Source organism: Vulpes vulpes, chromosome 12, assembly GCF_048418805.1.
Source record: "Vulpes vulpes isolate BD-2025 chromosome 12, VulVul3, whole genome shotgun sequence".
NCBI lineage: Eukaryota > Metazoa > Chordata > Mammalia > Carnivora > Canidae > Vulpes > Vulpes vulpes.
Window position 1 is genome coordinate 19,571,754 of NC_132791.1, and position 18,429 is coordinate 19,590,182.

Below are 18,429 nucleotides of genomic sequence, written 5' to 3' on the forward strand. Positions count from 1 at the left end.
CTCTGGAGTAGAACCTAAAATACTGAGAGGGCCTTACTGGGAGTGAGAGTCCCTTGCACACTCGTGCTTCTCAAGCCAGGGAGCAGGCAAGATGATCTCTACAACCTCCTTCATGAAGCACGACTCCCACGTCTCTGCTCCCCTTTGACACGCCGTGGCTCCTGAACCCCTCACTTGAGAATTCCATACTTCTTAGTCTGCAGCAGCCTCTACTACCTGCTTCTCCTCCCTTGCTCAGCCTCAAGGCTCACTGCTCTCTTACAATGGGGCTGATCTTAGCTTCCCTGTGCATGCCTGGTGCTCTCCCACTGCTTTGCCTTTGCTCATCCTGTCCCTGCCACCTGGGGTGCCCTTTCCTTTCTACTTCACTTGTCCAAACCCTGCCTGTCCTTCAAGGCCATTCTCAATTCCTCTCCAGGAGCCTTTATATGGATGGCCCCAGGGAGTTATGGCTCGCCCTCTTGTACTTCATAGAATTTATCCATAGCCTCCCTCATGGAACTTGTATTCTTCTGTTCAGAGTTGTTTTCATACTGGTGTTGTTTCTGCCATCAGACTATATACTCTCAGTAGGATGAAAAAGGCACCTTATTCATCCCACGGTGCCCACATGCTCAGCACACAGTAGGACATCAGTCAGTGTTCACTGAGGGATGAGTGGAGTCCCTACCTCCCTATGCGCCCTCCACTTGTCACTTCTCTTTCCCTGTTGGAACTCCATGGAGTCATTGTTCTCCTCTGAGCAGCAGAGAGCAAAGAAGGACGCCTGGGAAACCACCCCACTGGGCAAGTGACCAGGGCAAATGGGAGGAGAGAAGCTCAGGTGGCCCCCAGCACGTTTTGGAGGAATTCAGCCAGGGAGTGTAGATGACAATCAGAGTCTCTGAAGGAAATGAGGTAATTAGCAGTTGGTGGAAACGATGTGTCATGGAGGAAAGGGGACACCAGCAGCTGATAAACCAGGATGTACCATCAGTGGGCCCTGGTTGTCTGAAATGACTCTCTGAGCCAGGAACACCCTTCCTATCATCCCTGCTGGCTGAAACCCTACACAAGTTCAGCTCCCAGAAAGTCTTCCTTGTTGAAATCATCCTTTCCTTCTTCTCCTGCTTCCATGTGCCCCCAGGAGGGCATGTCAGCTTTCTCTGTGACCCTGAGGAGATTGGACACTCCTGAGAAAAGGGCCCCAGGCTGTGTTCTTTCCACAGCATTTCTCTCGCTCTCTGAAAAGGCCTGTCTGGGTCTGATAATAAAAATATTTAATAACTGCTGGGCAAGTGCACCAGGCCAATGCAAGTGGACCTACTAGTGGCTGAGCAGGTCCTAGAGGCCCTGTCATGCCAGGCGTCAACTCTTTTCTGGATTATGAGAGGAATGAGGGTGCAGGGAGAAGAGCTGGGGTAGGGAGCAGGGGCATTTACAGAGCTTTTCATTCATATGTGGAATTGAAGAAATAAACGAACAAAGAAAGAGACCAAAAAAAAAAAAAAAAAAAAGACTCCTACTACAGAGAATAAACAGGTGGTTGCCAGAGGGGAGGCAGGTGGGTGTGATGGATGAAGTGGATAAAGAGGATTAAGAGCACACTTATCTTGATGAGCACTGAGAAAGGTATAGAAATATTGAATCATCATACTGAACACCTGAAACTATTATAACATTAATTATACTTCAACTAAAAATTAATTTGCTTTTAAAAAGAATTGTGACTAAATAGACTTCAAAGCCAAGAGAGTTTTCAGGGATAAAGAAGGGCATTACAGAATGATAAAGGGGTCAATTCTCCAAAAAGACATAACAATCCTTAATGTATATGTGCCTAACACCAGAGTGTCAAGCTATAAGAGGCAAAAGCTGATAGAACTGCAAGGAGAAAGATGAATTGCTGCTAGAGTTGGAGGTTTCAATAGTCCTCTATCAGAAATGGAAAGATCCAGAAGGCTGAAAATCAGTAAGGACATAATTGAACTCAACAACACCATCAATCAACTGGATAGAAGTGACATTTATAGGCTACTTTATCCTACAGCAGCAGAATACATATTCTTTTTAAGTTCACATGGAACATTCACCAGATATATCACATTCTGGGCCATGATACACACTTTAACATTTAAAAGAACAGAAATCATACATCTGCTCTCAGAACTGAGTGGAATTGAACTAGAAATCAGTAACAGAAAGATAACTTTGAAAATCCCCAAATATGTGGTGAATAAACAATATATTTCGAAGTAACACATAGGACAAAAAAGAAACTTTAAGATAAAGTTTCTGAACTAAATAAAAATGAAAACTTCTTTAGATTTGTTGGATGTAGTAAAAGTAGTGCTTAGAGGGAAATACCTCGTATTTAATGCATATATCAAAAAAGAAGAAAAATCTAAATTCACTAATCTAAGTTTCCATTTTAGAAAACTAGAAAAAGAGGAGCAAATTAAATCCAAAGTAAGCAGAAGAAAATAAATAAGAATTAGAACAGAAATCAATGAGGCTGAAAACGGAAAATCAATAGAGAATCAATGAAGTGAAAAGCTGATTCTTTGAAAACATCAATAAGATTGATAAGCCTCAAGCCAGTCTAAGAAGAGAGAGAGAGAGAGAACATAAATTACTAATATCATAAATGAAAGAGGCCCATTACTACAGATCCCATGGAAATTGAAAGGATAATAAAGGGGTCCTATGAACAACTCTTTTTTTTTTTTTTTAGAATTTTTTTATTTTTATTTTTTTTTAATTTTTATTTATTTATGATAGTCATACAGAGAGAGAGAGAGAGAGAGAGAGGCAGAGACACAGGCAGAGGGAGAAGCAGGCTCCATGCACCGGGAGCCTGATGTGGGATTCGATCCCGGGTCTCCAGGATCGCGCCCTGGGCCAAAGGCAGGCGCCAAACCGCTGCGCCACCCAGGGATCCCTTGAACAACTCTTAATGCCCACAAAGTATGATAACCTGAATGAAATGGACCAATTCTTTGAAAGACATCATTTGCCAAAGCTCACATAAGAAGAAATAAACAATTTGAATAGATCTTTATTTATTAAAGAAATAGAATCAATAATTAATAACCTTCCAAAATAGAAAGCACCAGGCCCATATGGTGAATTGTACCAAATATAAAAGAAGAAATGATACCAATTCTCCACAATCTCTTTCAGAGAATGGAAGCAGAGAGACTATTTCCTAACTCATTCTATGGGGTCAGCATTATCCTAATAACAAAACCAAACAAAGACATTACAGGAAAACTACAGACCACTATCACTCATGAACATGGATGCAAAAATTCTCAAAAACATAGAAAATTGAATCCAACAATGTATAAAAAGGTTATATATCATGAAAAGTAGGATTTATCCCAGGTATGTAAAGCTGGTTCAACATTTGAAAATCAATTAAGGAACCCATCATGTCAACAGGCTAAAAAAGAAAAGTCACATGGTCATATCTAATAGATATAGAAAAAGCATTTGACAAAATCCAACACCCGTTCATAATAAAAACTCACAGTAAATTAGAAATAAATGGAACTTCTTCAACTCGGTAAAGAATACCTTCAAAAAACCTACAGTTAACATCATGCTTAATGGTAAGAAGCTTGAAATGTTATTACTAAGATTAGGTACAAGGCAAAGATGAACCCACTCACCACTCCTTTTCAACACCAGAATAGAAGTTCTAGCTAATGCAATAAGGCAGGAAAAAGAAAATAAAATGTATATCTATTGGGAAGGAAGAAATAAAACTGTCTTTGTTTGCAGCTGATATTATTGCCTCTGTAGAAAATCTGAAAGAATTGACAAAAAAAAAAAAACCCTCTTGAAACTAACAAATGATTATAGCAAGGTTGCAGGATACAAGGTTGATATGCAAAAATTAATCACTTTCTTATATTCCAGCAAAGAACAAGAGGAATAGGAAATTAAAAACATAATACCATTTATATTAGTACCTTCAAAAGTGAAATACTCAGGTATAAAGCTAACAAGACACGTTAGAAGATCTATATGAGGAGAACTACAAAACTCTCGTGTATAAAAATCAAAGAACTAAATAAATTGATATTCCATAGTCATGGACAAGAAGACTCAATATGTCAAGATACCAGTTCTTTCCCACTTCATCTACAAGTTCAATGCAACCCCAGTCAAAATTTCTGCAAGTTATTTTGTATATCTTAACAAAATGATTGCTACTAAATGATGAATTACCATCTTTGGTAAGCTAATTCTCACACTTTTAACCTACTATTAGTGTTGTAATAATCACACTATACTGTCAGCCTTTAGACGTCTGCCTGGCCAAGTAGACCATTATGATCATGAAAGTGGGAGCTATGATGGTCAGTCACTGCTGGATTCTCAGAGCCTAATTCAGTGTTGGACACAGACTCTCAATAAATATGTTTGAATATTTAGAAAAAAGAATGGGTAGCTACTTTATAAGAAGTATAATTTGATCAGCTATATCTTTAAGACTTGGGTGAAAAATAAGTAAAATTGATCATCAGGACCCACTGATTAAGATGATGATTTTAGATACAGAGAAACTGAAGTCCAAGGAGGGGCAGGTCTTGTCCAAATGTGATATGCCAAGTGGAGACAGATCTGCTTAAAGTCAGCAGGGCTTGCAGTTAAATCTTAGCTCCAGGGGGCACCTGGGTGGCTCAGTGGCTGAGCGTCTGCCTTTAGCTCAGGTTGTGATCCTGGGGTCCTGGGATCAAGTCCCGCATCGGATTCCCCGCAGGGAGCCCACTTCTCCCTCTGCCTATGTCTCTGCCTCTCTGTGTGTGTCTCTCATGAATAAATAAATAAATCTTTAAAAAAATCTTAGCTCCATCTCTCACTTGCTGTGCAACTTTGGATAAATAAAGCAAAGCGTCTGAACTCCCTGCATCTCAGTTTCTTCATCTGCGAAGTGGGGAGACCTGCACCTCTGAGATCAGGGCTGGTTGTGGATATTGACTAGGCTAATGTACAGATGTTGCCTGGATAATGGCCATTGTGTTCACATCCTCTTCTGGCTCTTGGCCCACTGCCTTTCACATCACACAGGGCTCTTCCTCAGTGGGGATCGGCCAATTCTGAGGCCACAGCATCAATCCTTCTGGGTTTTTTTTTTTTAAGATTTTATTTATTTATTCATGACAGACACAGAGAGAGAGAGAGGGGCAGGGACACAGGCAGAGGGAGAAGTAGGCTTCATGCAGGGAGTCCGATGTGGGACTCTATCCCAGGTCTCCAGGATCATACCCCGGGCTGAAGGTGGCGCCAAACCGCTGGGCCATCAGGGCTGCCCAATCCTTCTGTTTCTATGCCCCCCACTCTCAATGCGGCAGAACTGAAAGGTACATACATACGCCACAGGATCATTGCTCCGTGTTCCCACAATGCTGAACTTCTTCACATATGAGTTCTCTTTCAGGGCTTCTGCATATGCCTTGAGAGTGGGTATGGGGATGTTCTGCAGAGAGAAAGGCAGGCGGTGATGAGCAGCCCCGACCAGGGTCAGGTTGGGCAGACCGATGGGGCAATAACACTCTCACACATGCGGCCTGGTTCCTAGCAGGTCTCTGACCAAATAGCTGAATGGGCAAAGCGTCCTGGCTTTGCCCTATATGGTTGATACCTGGAAAGAACTTTCTGGTAAACAGATTGAGAAAATCCTCCCTGAAAATTTCAGGTAGGACCCACAACTATCTGTGCAGGTAGAGACCAGAAAAAGAAAAATCAAGGCAGAGGATGCAGAGGAATGTTGTGCCAAGAGCTCATGGCTGGGGTGTGGGAGTGGGCAGGGTCTCAGCCTCTGCCTGGACAACGTTTCTGACTCACTCTGTGACTCTGAGAGAAGTCTCCCCCTCTCTCTGGGCCTGTTTCTGGAAAACCAAGGTGGGGGCCTGGGCACTGCACTGGATGATCTCTGGGAGACATCTGTCCCAGCGGGGCTCAGATGTGCTGCACATCAGAGACTCCCAGGGAACTTTTATCAAATGCTGAGTCGTGGGTCTGTACCAGACCAATGAAATCAGAATCTCAGGGGAGAGGGTGTTGGCATAGATTTCTTAACCTTCCCAGGTGAAAACCAGTGAACTAGTCCAACTTTCTTACGTGCAGAGGCCTGGAGAGGGACGAGCCTGTGGCCCCACAGTGAAGGCGCACAGCCACGGCCAGGTTCCACGGCCCTGGACTGCTCCGAGCCAGTGTTCACTGCCAGGGTGCACAGTTCTGAACCGTGCCAGGGCCTCCCACTGGGCACACGGCAGACAATGGAGGCACCCGAGAGAAAACCTGGCTGTGTTTTCACGGATCTCTCATTTCAGAGCATCATGTTAGCTCCCTGTGGGAGCAGAGCCTGGGGAGGCCAGGTGGAGGAGAACACTGCAGGCGCGGGTTTCCAATCAGATTGTGCCGTGGGGCTGGCAGCCACTTAAAAGAAAGTGGAGAAGAAAGGAAAGAGGAGCTGGGGAGTGGGGGGCCCCCTTCTTGTCTTACCCCGCACCCTCCCAGAACTAATCCTGCTGGCCTCTGAGCTGAGCAGGTGGGCAGGCAGCTGGTCCTACTTCTGAATTCCTCCTGCAGCCTGTCCAGGGTAGGACTGCTTGTTCATCTGACCCTCCCCTGCCCTTGGTGGTCACACAGGACACATCCGGACACATATGGGTCACAGCTCCCTGCCAGGGTTGCAGAATGAGTCTGACTATAGGTATGATAGAGCACTGATGGTTCAAGGGGTAGGGCCCTCCCAGGGCTGGTTTACCCCACATGCCTGCTGGGCACAGGCTTTTTCCAGCCTTGAGATCCCCTGCAGTCAGGTGTGTCTGACTTATGATTCTAGCTCAGAGAAGCTCACAGTGTTTTAAATAACAAGGCAGGTTTCTAGAATTGAAGCTGTGCTGGCCCATGGTGAACACCTGGGCCTGATGTCAGTCCTCCAAAAGAAACCTGGGCTATAGGATGTGTTTGTTAACGCTGCCCAGGCCTTTTAGAGGTTTTGCTCCTTTCCTGACCCAGAAGCACCCAGAACCCAAACAGGACCCTGTTCTCGCCACATGGCCAAGCCTGGGCACCCGGCATCCAGGTGACACAGACATGGCTCCTCCACCCACCCCACGTGAAGTGAAATAAAAAGGACTTTACCCGGATATTGTTGAGGTTAACCTCCTCAAGTTTTGGATCATTGTTCTTTATCCGCTCCAGGGTTTCCTCTACGTCTGTGGAGTTAGGCTCTTCATCGGGCACAGGCTTGTATTGTGTAGGTTTGATCACACCTACAGTGATGTGCGAAAGAGAGATGGCTCACAGAAACATGGGGACCTTTCCCTCCACACAAGAATGCTCTAGAAGGAAGGGGAGGCAGGGTTCAGGGACAAGAGAAGGCTGCATTCCCCAGGGAGGGGGCCTCCAGGAGGAGCTGTGCCCCAGGAGAAGCGCTGACTGCACCCCACCTGGGCTCTTCCTTTGCCATCCTGCAAGCACTGGGTGAATGACTTACACCTTCTGAACCTCTGTATCCTCATCTGTAAAGTGTGGACAGTCATTCTACCTCAGTGGGCTCGTGTGAGGATAAAATGAAGCCTGAACGTGAAAGAAACTTATAAACTTTCCAGAGAGAGTCGGGTCATTATTCTTCTGGCACCCTTCTGGAACTAAGGCCAACCTGCCAGCTTGGAATAATGCAGTGGAACAATTTAAAACAATGCAACACTGGCACGGGAAAGGACAAGGGGACTCATGGAACAAAAGAGGCACCAGGAGACAGACCCGTGTGGCTGTGTAGAAATTCCTGATCATGATGGAGTACCGAGCCAGAGGGCGAAAAGATGCACTTTGCAAAGAACAGTATTGTCACAGTGGGATAGCCAGTAAAAAAATGACCGTTCAGTCTCATCTCACAGCACATACAAACACGGGCTCCAGGTGGAGGAAGAAGTTGCATACAAGAAGCAAACCTCTAAATTTTTAGAAGAAAATACAGGAGGATATATTTTTATCGCCTTAGGATGGAGAAGTCCTGCATAAATAAGACATAAATCCCAGCAAAGGGAAAGGAAAAGATAGATTTGGCTACATAAAAATTTAAAACTTCTGCGGGGCACCTGGGTGGCTCAGCGGTTGAGCATCTGCCTTTGGCTCAGGTCGGGACCCTGGGGTCCTGGGAGCAAGTCCCGCATCGGGCTCCCTGGGGGGAGCCTGCTTCTCCTTCTGCCTATGTCTCTGCCTCTGTCTCTGTGTCTCTCATGAATAAATAAATAAAATCTTTAAAAAATTTCTTTTAAATGAGCCAGAGAGCGTGAGTGAGTAGAAGCAGCATGGGAAGCACAGGGATGCCTTCACTTCCAAAGCATCCTCGCTGGGGGCAGGGGTGGGGGGCCACCACTGGGGATCAGGGCCGTGTACTCACTGTTGAGTCCTTCCTTGTTCACAATGGAGCTGCTGCCCAAGGCCTGGTAGTACTGCTGGTTGCTCATGAGCGTGTGCATGCCCAGGATAGCTGCGGGGACAGGGGAAGGGCCTGTGACTCGTCTCACTCCGAATAAGAGCCTCCTGAGCACGGACATTCCACACCCCAGGAATTTTTGCTCATGGAAATGGCAAGAAACACTCACACAATTCTAAATTTTATTTGATTTTTACTCTTGACTCTATTTATGTGACTGTCAAATCTCCAACCCAGCTGACACTTCTCTAATCCCAGCCTCAGACTCCTAGGTGTCCCCCAATGTCCCACTGCTGACATCCAGCCCAACTTGGCCAAAAGAGAACTCATCCTTCCCAGCAAGAGCCCCTTCCTTTGGATCACTTTCCATCTTGTCATCCTGCCCGTCCCCTCAGAATGGAATCTCAGTCACATGGCACCCCCTAGGTCCCCTCCCTCCTAAATGCTGTCTCTCATCCATTCCAGCTCCCACTTCATCACCACTGCCCTGGTTGAGGCCCTCCCATTTCGTGGCTCTATTATCACAGCTGTGTAATTACTGCTGTGCTGGCCCTGGTCTCTTCCTATCGTCCCCCCACCAGCATTCAGCACAGAGCAGCCAGAAAGATCTTTCTGGAAATGCAGATTTGACCACATCACTCCCGTGCTCAGTCAGGCTTTCATCCATTCGTTTGTTCAACATTTATTGAGTGCCCACATTATATGCCTGGCTCTGGGTGGAGTGGTGGTGGAGGGAGTAGGAGAATTGGGGGGAGTGGGTCTATGGGTCGGAGGCAGCAGGGAACAACAGAGTCTGTTGGGGGAGAGATACTAGGCAGGTACCCACACAATTGAAAACACAAGCACAGAGTATTGGGTTATACAGGAAAAGTTCAGTGTGTTCTGGGAGAAGAGAATAGAACTTGGGATGGGACAGATGAGCAGTGTTGGCCAAGTCAAGGGAAGGGATCCCAGTAGAACATTCTGGATAGGCAGATGGAAGGGTGGGTGGGAAAGCCCTCAAGCTCAGGGGTAAAAGCCTAGAGGGGAAGGGGAAACAAGATGGACAGAGCTGAGCTGGACATGTGGTGAACCGTAACACACCCCGACTCACTGAGCGCTTGCTCCAGGCCAGAGAATATGCTGTACATCAGTGATGCTCCGTTTGGCTGCACGCTGGAATCACTGGGGAAATCTTTTCAAACTTCTCATGCCCAGGCCTACCCCAGACCAATTAAACCACAGTCTCTAGGTGTAGGGCCAGCCATCTGACTTTTTCAAAGCTCCCTAGGTAGTTTGGGTGTGCAGCCAAGCTTGAAAACTGTCTGACGCCATCCCCCTGAATCCTCACAACCACCTTTGGAGTAGATTTAATTCAAACGGGCAAATTCAGATCTTGCAGTATCTTCTAGGTTGACGTAAGGAGTTTGTACATCTTTCCTTAGGTGTGGCCTGGAAGCCACTGGAGGCCTTAGCAGGGACAGAGATGGCCTGACTCAAATTCTGGGAGTGTTACTCTGGCTGTGTGTGGAGAATGGACTACAGAGGGAAAGAAGGACAGGGGACCCTGAGGCTTTGCAGCCACCTGCGGGGGAGGAGGCTAGCTCGTGACTCCAGAGCCTGGCTTCCCCAGCCTTCCCTGGGGCGGCTGCCTCCATGGCCTTGTCCCACACCCACATCCCTTCTGCTCCTGTGACACAAATGATCACACTCCTTAGACTCTCCTGCTTCTGCCAACACTGTCCCCTCAACTGGTGATTCTCTCCCATTTGCGAAGTGTGCTGCTGAAATGCCCCCAGTAGGGTTGCTAGATTTAGCAAATAAAAACACAGGACACCCAGCTAAGTTGGAATTTCAATAAAGCAACAAATAGTATTTTAGTATAAGTGTGTCCCATTCAGTATTTGGGATCTACTCATATTAAAAACTTACTCATTGTTTATCTGAAATTCAGATCCAGCTGAGCATCCTGTATTTGACCCAACAACTCTACCTTCCCATCCTTTAAGACTTGGAATAACACTTCCCTCAGAGAGGCTCCTGGATCCCTCCCCGCCCTCTAGTTCTCCGAAGGCACCTGGCATCCTTATCATCTTAGCACAGAGTCTACATAGTGTTAGAGATAGCTGGGTGCATGTGTGCTTCCTCTCCTGCACTTTGGTTTCCAGAGGTCGGGGAGGAATGTTATCTTTCTTCCTCCTCCTCCAGAATACAGTATTTGGTAAATATTTGCTGATGGACTTTTTTTTTTCCTTTGTAATTCCCCTGGCCATTTCATTAGACATGGTTTCTAGTGAGGGGGACAACATGAGAGCCCTTGGTGATGAGTCAGGAGACCCGAGTTCCAGTCCTGACTGCACTCCTGATTCCGGGTGACCACACCCACCCCTCTCTGGGCTTCAGCCTCCTCTGTGCAATGAGGCAGGTAAGACAAGACCATTGGTTCTCTTGCCCAGCTGCACATACAAATCCCCCAGGAGCTTCAAGACACTCTTGGTGCTCCTCCTGGGCCAGCTGATCTGAATTCTGCAGATATATTTTTAATCTCCTTGCATGCTTTTGATGCTCAGTGGGCGCTGAGAACCACAGGATGAGACGATCTCAAAGCCCTTCTGTTTCTCACATTCTAAGAGTCTTCTCTGCTAAAATTAGACTCTCCTGCTCATCACTGAGGAGAACTGATAGGGAGAGAGGCAACTACGTTTTTTAGAGCTCTCTGGGCTTTAATTTAGGCTGCTTCTCCGTGGGCAGTGGGGGCCAAGGCCTGAGTCAGCAGGGGGGGGTGGGGGCTGGCTCACTCGAAGCCCCCTTCTGCAGCTAGCTTTTTTGGCTCCTGCACGGGTGCAGGGGCGGGTGCTCATGGTGGTTCTGGGCTGCTGCTGGGACCCCAATTTGGAAGAAGAGTTTGGAAAGGTTGCTAAGAATCGTAGGAAAAATGTAATCTCCTATGGCTGGCTGGTCTTGCTGACAAGGATAGAGAGGTAGGAGATGGCAAATGCATTTTGTGCTTTATGTCAGCTTCCTGTAATGGTCCACAAAGGGGGGCAGGAAGCTTACAAGGAAGTGCCAGAGGCCAGAGGAAAGAGACCAGGGCTCCAGGCTGCCCCTTGGCACCAATCTGCGGGGCAACCTTGTCCAGGGCCCTTCTACTTTTTGGACCTCAGTCTTCTCACCTAGAAAGGGGCGTATGTGTGAAAGCTAATCTCTTCCCCTCACGTAGGACTTAATAGTCACAAAGCATCTCATCTTTTTATCCGGTCTGATTTTTACAGCAAGCACCAGAGCAGGTGCTGTTGACACACCCGCTTTTCCAGCAGGCTCCAGAGGGAAATGGTTTGTCAAAGCCTGTCAGTGAGGACCCTCCTGGCTTCCTGAGTAAGTAGTCCTACCCACTCCTCCACAAATGAGGTCATCCGTAGTTCCAAAGCTCTAAAATGTTCCCTCCATATCAGAATTCTAAGGACAGACAATGTGGATTCTGGAAGGCAGTATATATGTCAATAGCAGTCCTCAGAAGATAAAAGAGAAGATTTTGCAGTTCAGAGGAAGTTAGGATTCAAGGAAGGAAGGGAGGAAAAAAGGAAGGAAGGGGAGGGAGGGAAGGAAGGAAGGAAGGAACAGGGAGGGAGGGACAGAGGGAGGAAAGGAAGGAGGGAGGAGAGGGGAACAGAGGGAAGGATCCAAGGAAGAGAGGGAAGGGGGGCAGCGGGGAGAAGAGAAGGGTGGGGGAGGCACCAAGCAAAGCCTCCATTGCTGAGCAGAACGCTTGGTGGCTCTGCTCCTTCCACCTGCCCTAGGCACCAAATCATGACTCTCCTCTTGCCTGGTTTTGTACACTCCTGTCACTAGAAGTGAATGATGGAGGAAAACAGCACATCAACATTGCCTCCTGCTTCATTCTTTGTAGATATTGGCAAGGCTGAATTTAGCACTGGGGAACATGATTTTTTTTTTTTTTTTTTGAAGACCAGATCTTCCTCAAAACTCAAAAAGGACTATTTTTGAACTCTGAAAAAGAACATCGAGTTCTCTTTCCTCTCCTGCCTTGGCAGGCTTCACTCAATTTGTAATTCCACTTAGGATGCAGAGCGATCGTAGCACACATCCTGGGCCTCTCCAGCTGCCAACTGCTTGGCTGGCTCTGGGCAGACAGCAGGAAGGTGTTTCCTGCTTCACAGAAACAGGTGGGAGAAGCCAGCTTTGGGTGCAGGGGACGTGGGTGCAGTCAAACCGCTCCCAGATAAGTCACCTCCTGACCCTTGCAGAATGGGAGGAAAGCCAGTGCCTAAGGACATGCGAGTTCCCCACAAGCTGGGAGTGGGTGGGCTGAGGCTGTCTCTGATAGTCACAGAACTAGGGGTGCCAACTGTCTGTGGGGTGGCCTGGGGACTGGCCCTTCTGAAGGGAGAGTCTCTTTCCCCCAATTCCTTTTTGGGTCCTGCCTCAGCTGAAGGGCCCCTAAAGGTGAGCCAGGATTACATCCCTGACTTGGGAGGGGAGGCACTGGTAATGCCAAGCACTTGCAGCTGACTCCCAGTGGCCTCTGAGCTACAATCCAAGGCCACAAGCCAAGAACTTAGCACACTGCCAGGGGCCTGTGCATTCTGCTCATTACCCTGTGGTAACACCTCTCATGTGGAAATCTATGTTTCTGGTCTGTCCTCCTCACCACACCCTGGGTCTGCCAAGGGCAGGGCCAAGATCTGATGCATCCCCACGTACAGTAGCTCGACATGCACACTGACTCAGTGTGTGAATGAATGCATGCATGATGCACAGACAAGAAAACAAATGAGAGTTCACACAGCTTTGCCTTCCCCGTGCCACACCTGAGTCAGTGTGGCACATCTGCTGGGTGTCCCTCAACATGTTCCTATCATGCCAAATAGCAAGCCGCTCACGTCTCCGGCTGTGTCCCAGCCTGGGACACATCTCCTCCATCTCCCCCCAGGTGATCTTCCTCCTTATGGCTCAGCTTCAGCCTCTACCCTCACCCCTCCCCAACCTCACCACCTAACCAAGCCTCCTTTCTGCACCCTGTCCTTTTTCTATCCGACACTCACTCTCATTTGTCACTTCTTAGTGGCCTAAGTATTTATTTAACGTCAGCTCTGCAAGGGCAAGAGCCAGCTGTTTTCCTACACTTCTTTCAGCAGGGCTTGTCCAGAGCCCAGCACACAGTGGGAAGACCCTGGATAAATGAACATTGAGCATGTGAATGAGTGAACAAAAACTAAGTTAATGCAAAGCTCTGCCTAGGAGCCAAGTCTCGAAGACTAGATATGCCCCACAGACCCTATGCCCTCCTCTTCTTACTTTTCTTTCTCTGCTGAGTTATCCACACTCCTGGCTCCAGCAACCCCATCCTTGAGAAAAGACCTAACCCCCAGCTTGCCACACCAGTCACTCACACTAGGTCCCCCTCTCCCTCCTGTGATGTCTCTGAAGAGACCCTGGCAAAGCAGCTCTCCTTGTAGCACCCCCTGCCCCAGCTGTCTTCTGATGCCTCAGGCCAGATTGGCTGACATCCTCCTGACATCTTGGCCTCTGGTCCAGTGCTAGGAACAGCTGTACCTCAGACCCAGTCCCCAGCTCCACCTTAGCCTTTGGCCTTACCTGGAGCCTGCCTCCTACATCCCCCCATCTCCAAACACCACCACCTCTCTGCCTAAACCCTTGCTTTCATCTGGCCTCCCCCAATGCTCCCCTTAGTCCCACTGACCCTAAGGGGTCAATGCCTTCCTGGGACACACAGAGACTTTCCTAATGTGGCCTCCCCCTAGCTAGTCCCATGGGGCCTGGCTGTGGACCCCCTCTTGCCTGCCCTCTGTCCCCAATGCCCTTCAGAGGAGCCCTAGGATGAAGCTGCCTGGGTTCAAGCCCCATGGGCAAGACATTTTGTGTCACCATGCCTCCTTCCTCCACCCATCACATACAGACAACAGTAAAACTTCCTTCTTAGTATTGTTGTACTCAACAAATGCAGCAAGGTCCTAGAAGCAATTCCCATAGCACCTGGGAAATAAGGGGATAGTCAACAAATCTTCAGTCCCTCCTTCCCCAGAGACCCTGCCACCTTTCAAAGGGCTGATTCACAGTGGCAGGTGCCCAGGGTTAGCCAGTTGACATTTGGTGTTGGCTCACAGCTCCCCTTCTCCTCTCCGGACAACGGAAGGGTACGGTATCATGAGCAGATAATAATGATTAGCCACGCCAACAAAAATAAAGAGAAATAGTTTCAAGAAATCAACACAGAAACTGAGCACGATATTGCAGTTCTATTTTGGCGCAGGGACTGGCGGTCCTGACAGCGGAGTCATTCGATAATCCCTCTGAGCCGCCTAATGAGGGCAGTGACATCACGGAGGGTGATCAGAGGACAAGGCTGGGATTAAAAAGAGCTCCAGGGTGAGTCAGTGCAGAGATGCTGGACAGCGGTGTCACCCACCCGCCTCCCTGCTGCACAGGTTAACTGGAAGTCGGCGGGACCCCCCAATCGGGGAGATGGTTTGCTGGAAATCTAGGAGCCAAGTGAGGACTCTAATAGGTCTTCTGTGCTTTTAATAAAACCAATCTTGAACCGCAAAGCAAACCAGGGAAGATCCCTGAGTCCAGCTTTTCGTGTCCATCTGGGTGAAGTACTCACTGCTTCTGGACTTCACAGGGAACATGCAGACCTTTCCCTCTCAGCCCCGACGCCCTGCAGACCACTGCCCTGAGCCCTTTTCCAAATGTTCTGGCTCCTGAGGAACGGCTGTTTGGACTCGGAATCTAGGCATTGGCTCTCCCCACCCTGCGCTCCTTGGGCCGCCGCAACCTGGCTTGGGACCAGGCCCGCCCCTCGTGCTACGGAGGCTTCTCGCCATCCCTCCCCTCATGTCCCGCTCCACGGGAGAGCCACCCCTTCTCACTCCCCAGCACAAATGCTGCCAGGACCCCCGCACTACGCCCGGGAGAAGCCAGAAGCTGTGAGGAAGCAGAAGACAGCTGCGGGCAGCTGCGGCCTCCCTGGCCTCTGGCCTCACACAGCCGTGGGTCCCCGGCCAGCCCTGACCCCCCATTCTGTCTTCCTAGCTCTTGCATCAGGCTCTGCCTGTCTTGACTTGGTTTTTGGTCTCTAGGCCATGTGTGGCTTTCTGGCCCCCACGGTGACTAGCTTTGCCCCATTTCTACTCTTCATCTCTCAAAGGCTTCTACATGGGCCACGGCGCTTGCCTCTGGAGCCCCAGGCACCCACTTGAGGGTCATGCTTTCTGCCTGGAGCTTGACAATGCTTACGACACCACAAGGCCTCTGGTGTAGACCTCTCTGCATTACTAAAGACTGTCAAGTCCAACTGGCCCCTCCTGGGTGGCCCACAGGCACCCCAAACTCCAAATATCCCACAAAGAACTCAGTACTTCCTCTAAAACCGCAACGCTTCCCACTGTTATGGGCTGAATTGTGTCTTCAAAATTCACATGTTGAAGTCCTAACGCCAGCACTTCAGAATTTGTAAATGCCTTTAGAGATAAGGTCTTTAGAGAGGTGAGTAGGTTATAGGAAGGCTGCTAAGTTGGGCCCTAATCCAATCTGCCTGGCATCTTTATAAAAAGATATCAAGAGACACAAAGGCACACCAGGGGACATAAGCACTGAGGGACACAGTGAGCTGTGGTCATCTGCAAGCCAAGGAGAGATGGCTCAGAAAAAACCAACCTGCCAACATCTTGGACTTCTAGCATTCAGAACTATGAGAAAGTAAGTTTCTGTTGTTTAAACCATCCAACCTGTGGTATTTTATATGACAGCCCGAGCAGACTAACATACCCACGTTCATTAATGGTACCACCATCCACTTAGTTCCTGGAGTCAGCAATATGGAACCTTCCTGACTCTTCTTCTAACTTCAGTATCATGGCTGGACAGTCACAGCTGATTCTAGGTTTTCTCTCCCCTTCCCACTTGCCTTGAGTCTCTTCTCACCCTATCCACCTCCTGTCACTATCTGGGCTGAGGGGTTAGCAGCTCCCATGTTTGCAGAATGAAAAGACCACACCCTACCCTCCAGGCCAAGGAGCAGTACTACAGTGGGCATGTGGGGTGTTTGCTGTAGCCCGAGCCCAATCCCCGACAGGGCCAGAACTCAGGGCACACAGGGCAGGGACTAGACTGTAGCAGGGAGACAAGGGTAATGAAGAGCTCTGAATATCAGGCCACCTTCTGGAGCTTAAGGGTTATTTGTGAAAATTGTATGGGAACACATTTTGAGATGGATAGTGTTATACAAATATGAGATGAGTGGGCGAGGTCCTCAAAGCCCAGTTCTCTGAGTCTTACAAGGTTGTAAAGTCAGATGACTTCCCTCCAGCCTCCCAAATCCAAACTGCCCACACCCTCTGTCCCTTCCCCTTTGCTCTCTCTTCCCAGGTGGCTTGGGCAAGATTTGATCCAGTGGCTGGTAGAGGACCTATGCTGGCCCTCCCTGGGATGTTTCCACATCTCTCTGGTATTGGCTCTCATGGCAACAACAGATGGCTCTGTGGAGTGACAGGTTTGGGTGGTTTTATTTCTATTTTCCTCATTTTGGTTTTTGTGAATGGGTTTCTGTCTTAATATTTGAAATCTCCTCTAGTCCTTTTTAGAAACAGAGAGTGTGTTCATGTTGAAATAAACCATCCAAGACTCCCTGAAGAGGCAGGTCAAACCGTTCTAAAAGACATGCAGAAGCTTCTGGAAAGCCTCTTACCTGCGATGTCACAGAGTTCTGCATCTGAGGCATTTGCCAACGCCTCCTCCAGCTCTGGCTCCAGAGTCACACTTTCCAGCACGGGATCCATTGGCTTCTGCTTGGGGACCCAGACTTTTCCTGCAAGACACAAGTGCCCGTTACAGGGCATGCAGCTGCACTGGGGCAGTCTCTGGTGATGGCCCCAGGTGGACTGTCCCAGATCCCTATGGGTCTCTCGGTGCTGAGCTCAGTCACTTCAGGTTTCTCCCTCTGGGGACCCAGTGCCAAAACTCCCCCAAAGAACAAGAATTAGAGATCTCCAACAGAGCACCTCTCACATTTGAAAAGAAGGACTTTAAAACTTGGTCAAACTAGACCGCTCACTATAGAAAACACTGGTCATTAATGAAAACGACCTGTAAGTAGCCAAGAGCTACAAAAGAAAAATGTAATTGAATGTCAGGCTCTGGGATACCCTCACCAAGGGTTTGGATAGGAGAGAAAAATTTAGAAACATTTCTAAACAAAATAAACAAAACATATTCAGATTATTAAAAGAATAGGGAGCAAAAATGCATCCTTGTCTTATGAGACATGATATTTTTAAAGTGTCAGACTCATGACTGGACAAGGGAGCAAAGAAGCACACAAGGATGATCATTGCACTGACCACCAACAGGAAGTTGTTGAAGAAATTATGGGACATCGATATGATAGAGATCCCACAGTTATCATAAAGGATGATAGAGATATCTGCTTATGAAGAAGGATATGCCCAAGACATAATGTGTGAAAAAGCAAGTCTGTAAAATGGAACAATTTAATTCCATGGATGAAAATTGCATACATGCCTGCATGTATCCTTTCATTCAGGCACCAGGTATTTACTGAGAGCTTCCTAAGTACCAGACACCTTTCTAGGAATGAGGGGAACAGCACAGAACAATTTATAATTTAGTGAAAGAGATAGACAGTAAATAAGCATGCAAAGATGTCACATGGTATTAAGCATGGCCGAGGAAAATAAAGCAGAACAAAAGACTAGGAAGTTCTAGGCTGGGGTCTGGATGAGGCAGGCACTGCTTTTTTGGGTAGGGTGATCACAGAAGGCCCCACTGAGATGATGGCCTATGAGCTGGGACCTGAAAGAGGGAGGAAATATGCCTCAAAGATCAGCTGCAAGACAAGGAATGCCTGCCTTCCCTGTCGCTGTTCAACGCTGCACTGAAAGTTTCAGTCAGAGCAAATGAACAAGCAAAAAAAAAAGATGGTATCCAGACTGGAAAGGAAGAAATAACAT

General features: G+C 47.9%; 1 protein-coding gene across 4 annotated transcripts in view; it reads right to left on the bottom strand.

Moving 5' to 3' along the window:
• Positions 1-18,429, bottom strand: part of TMOD1 (tropomodulin 1) — an 82,466-nt gene that overhangs the window by 18,544 nt on the left and 45,493 nt on the right. For all 4 annotated transcript variants that reach the window (XM_072727879.1, XM_072727881.1, XM_072727878.1 and 1 more), the window contains exons 4-7: positions 17,148-17,267; positions 8,405-8,494; positions 7,141-7,271; positions 5,360-5,467 (exon numbers count right to left, since the gene is read on the bottom strand). In XM_072727879.1, the coding sequence (XP_072583980.1) occupies positions 5,360-5,467; positions 7,141-7,271; positions 8,405-8,494; positions 17,148-17,267 (449 nt within the window). The remainder of the gene's footprint in view (positions 1-5,359; positions 5,468-7,140; positions 7,272-8,404; positions 8,495-17,147; positions 17,268-18,429) is intronic.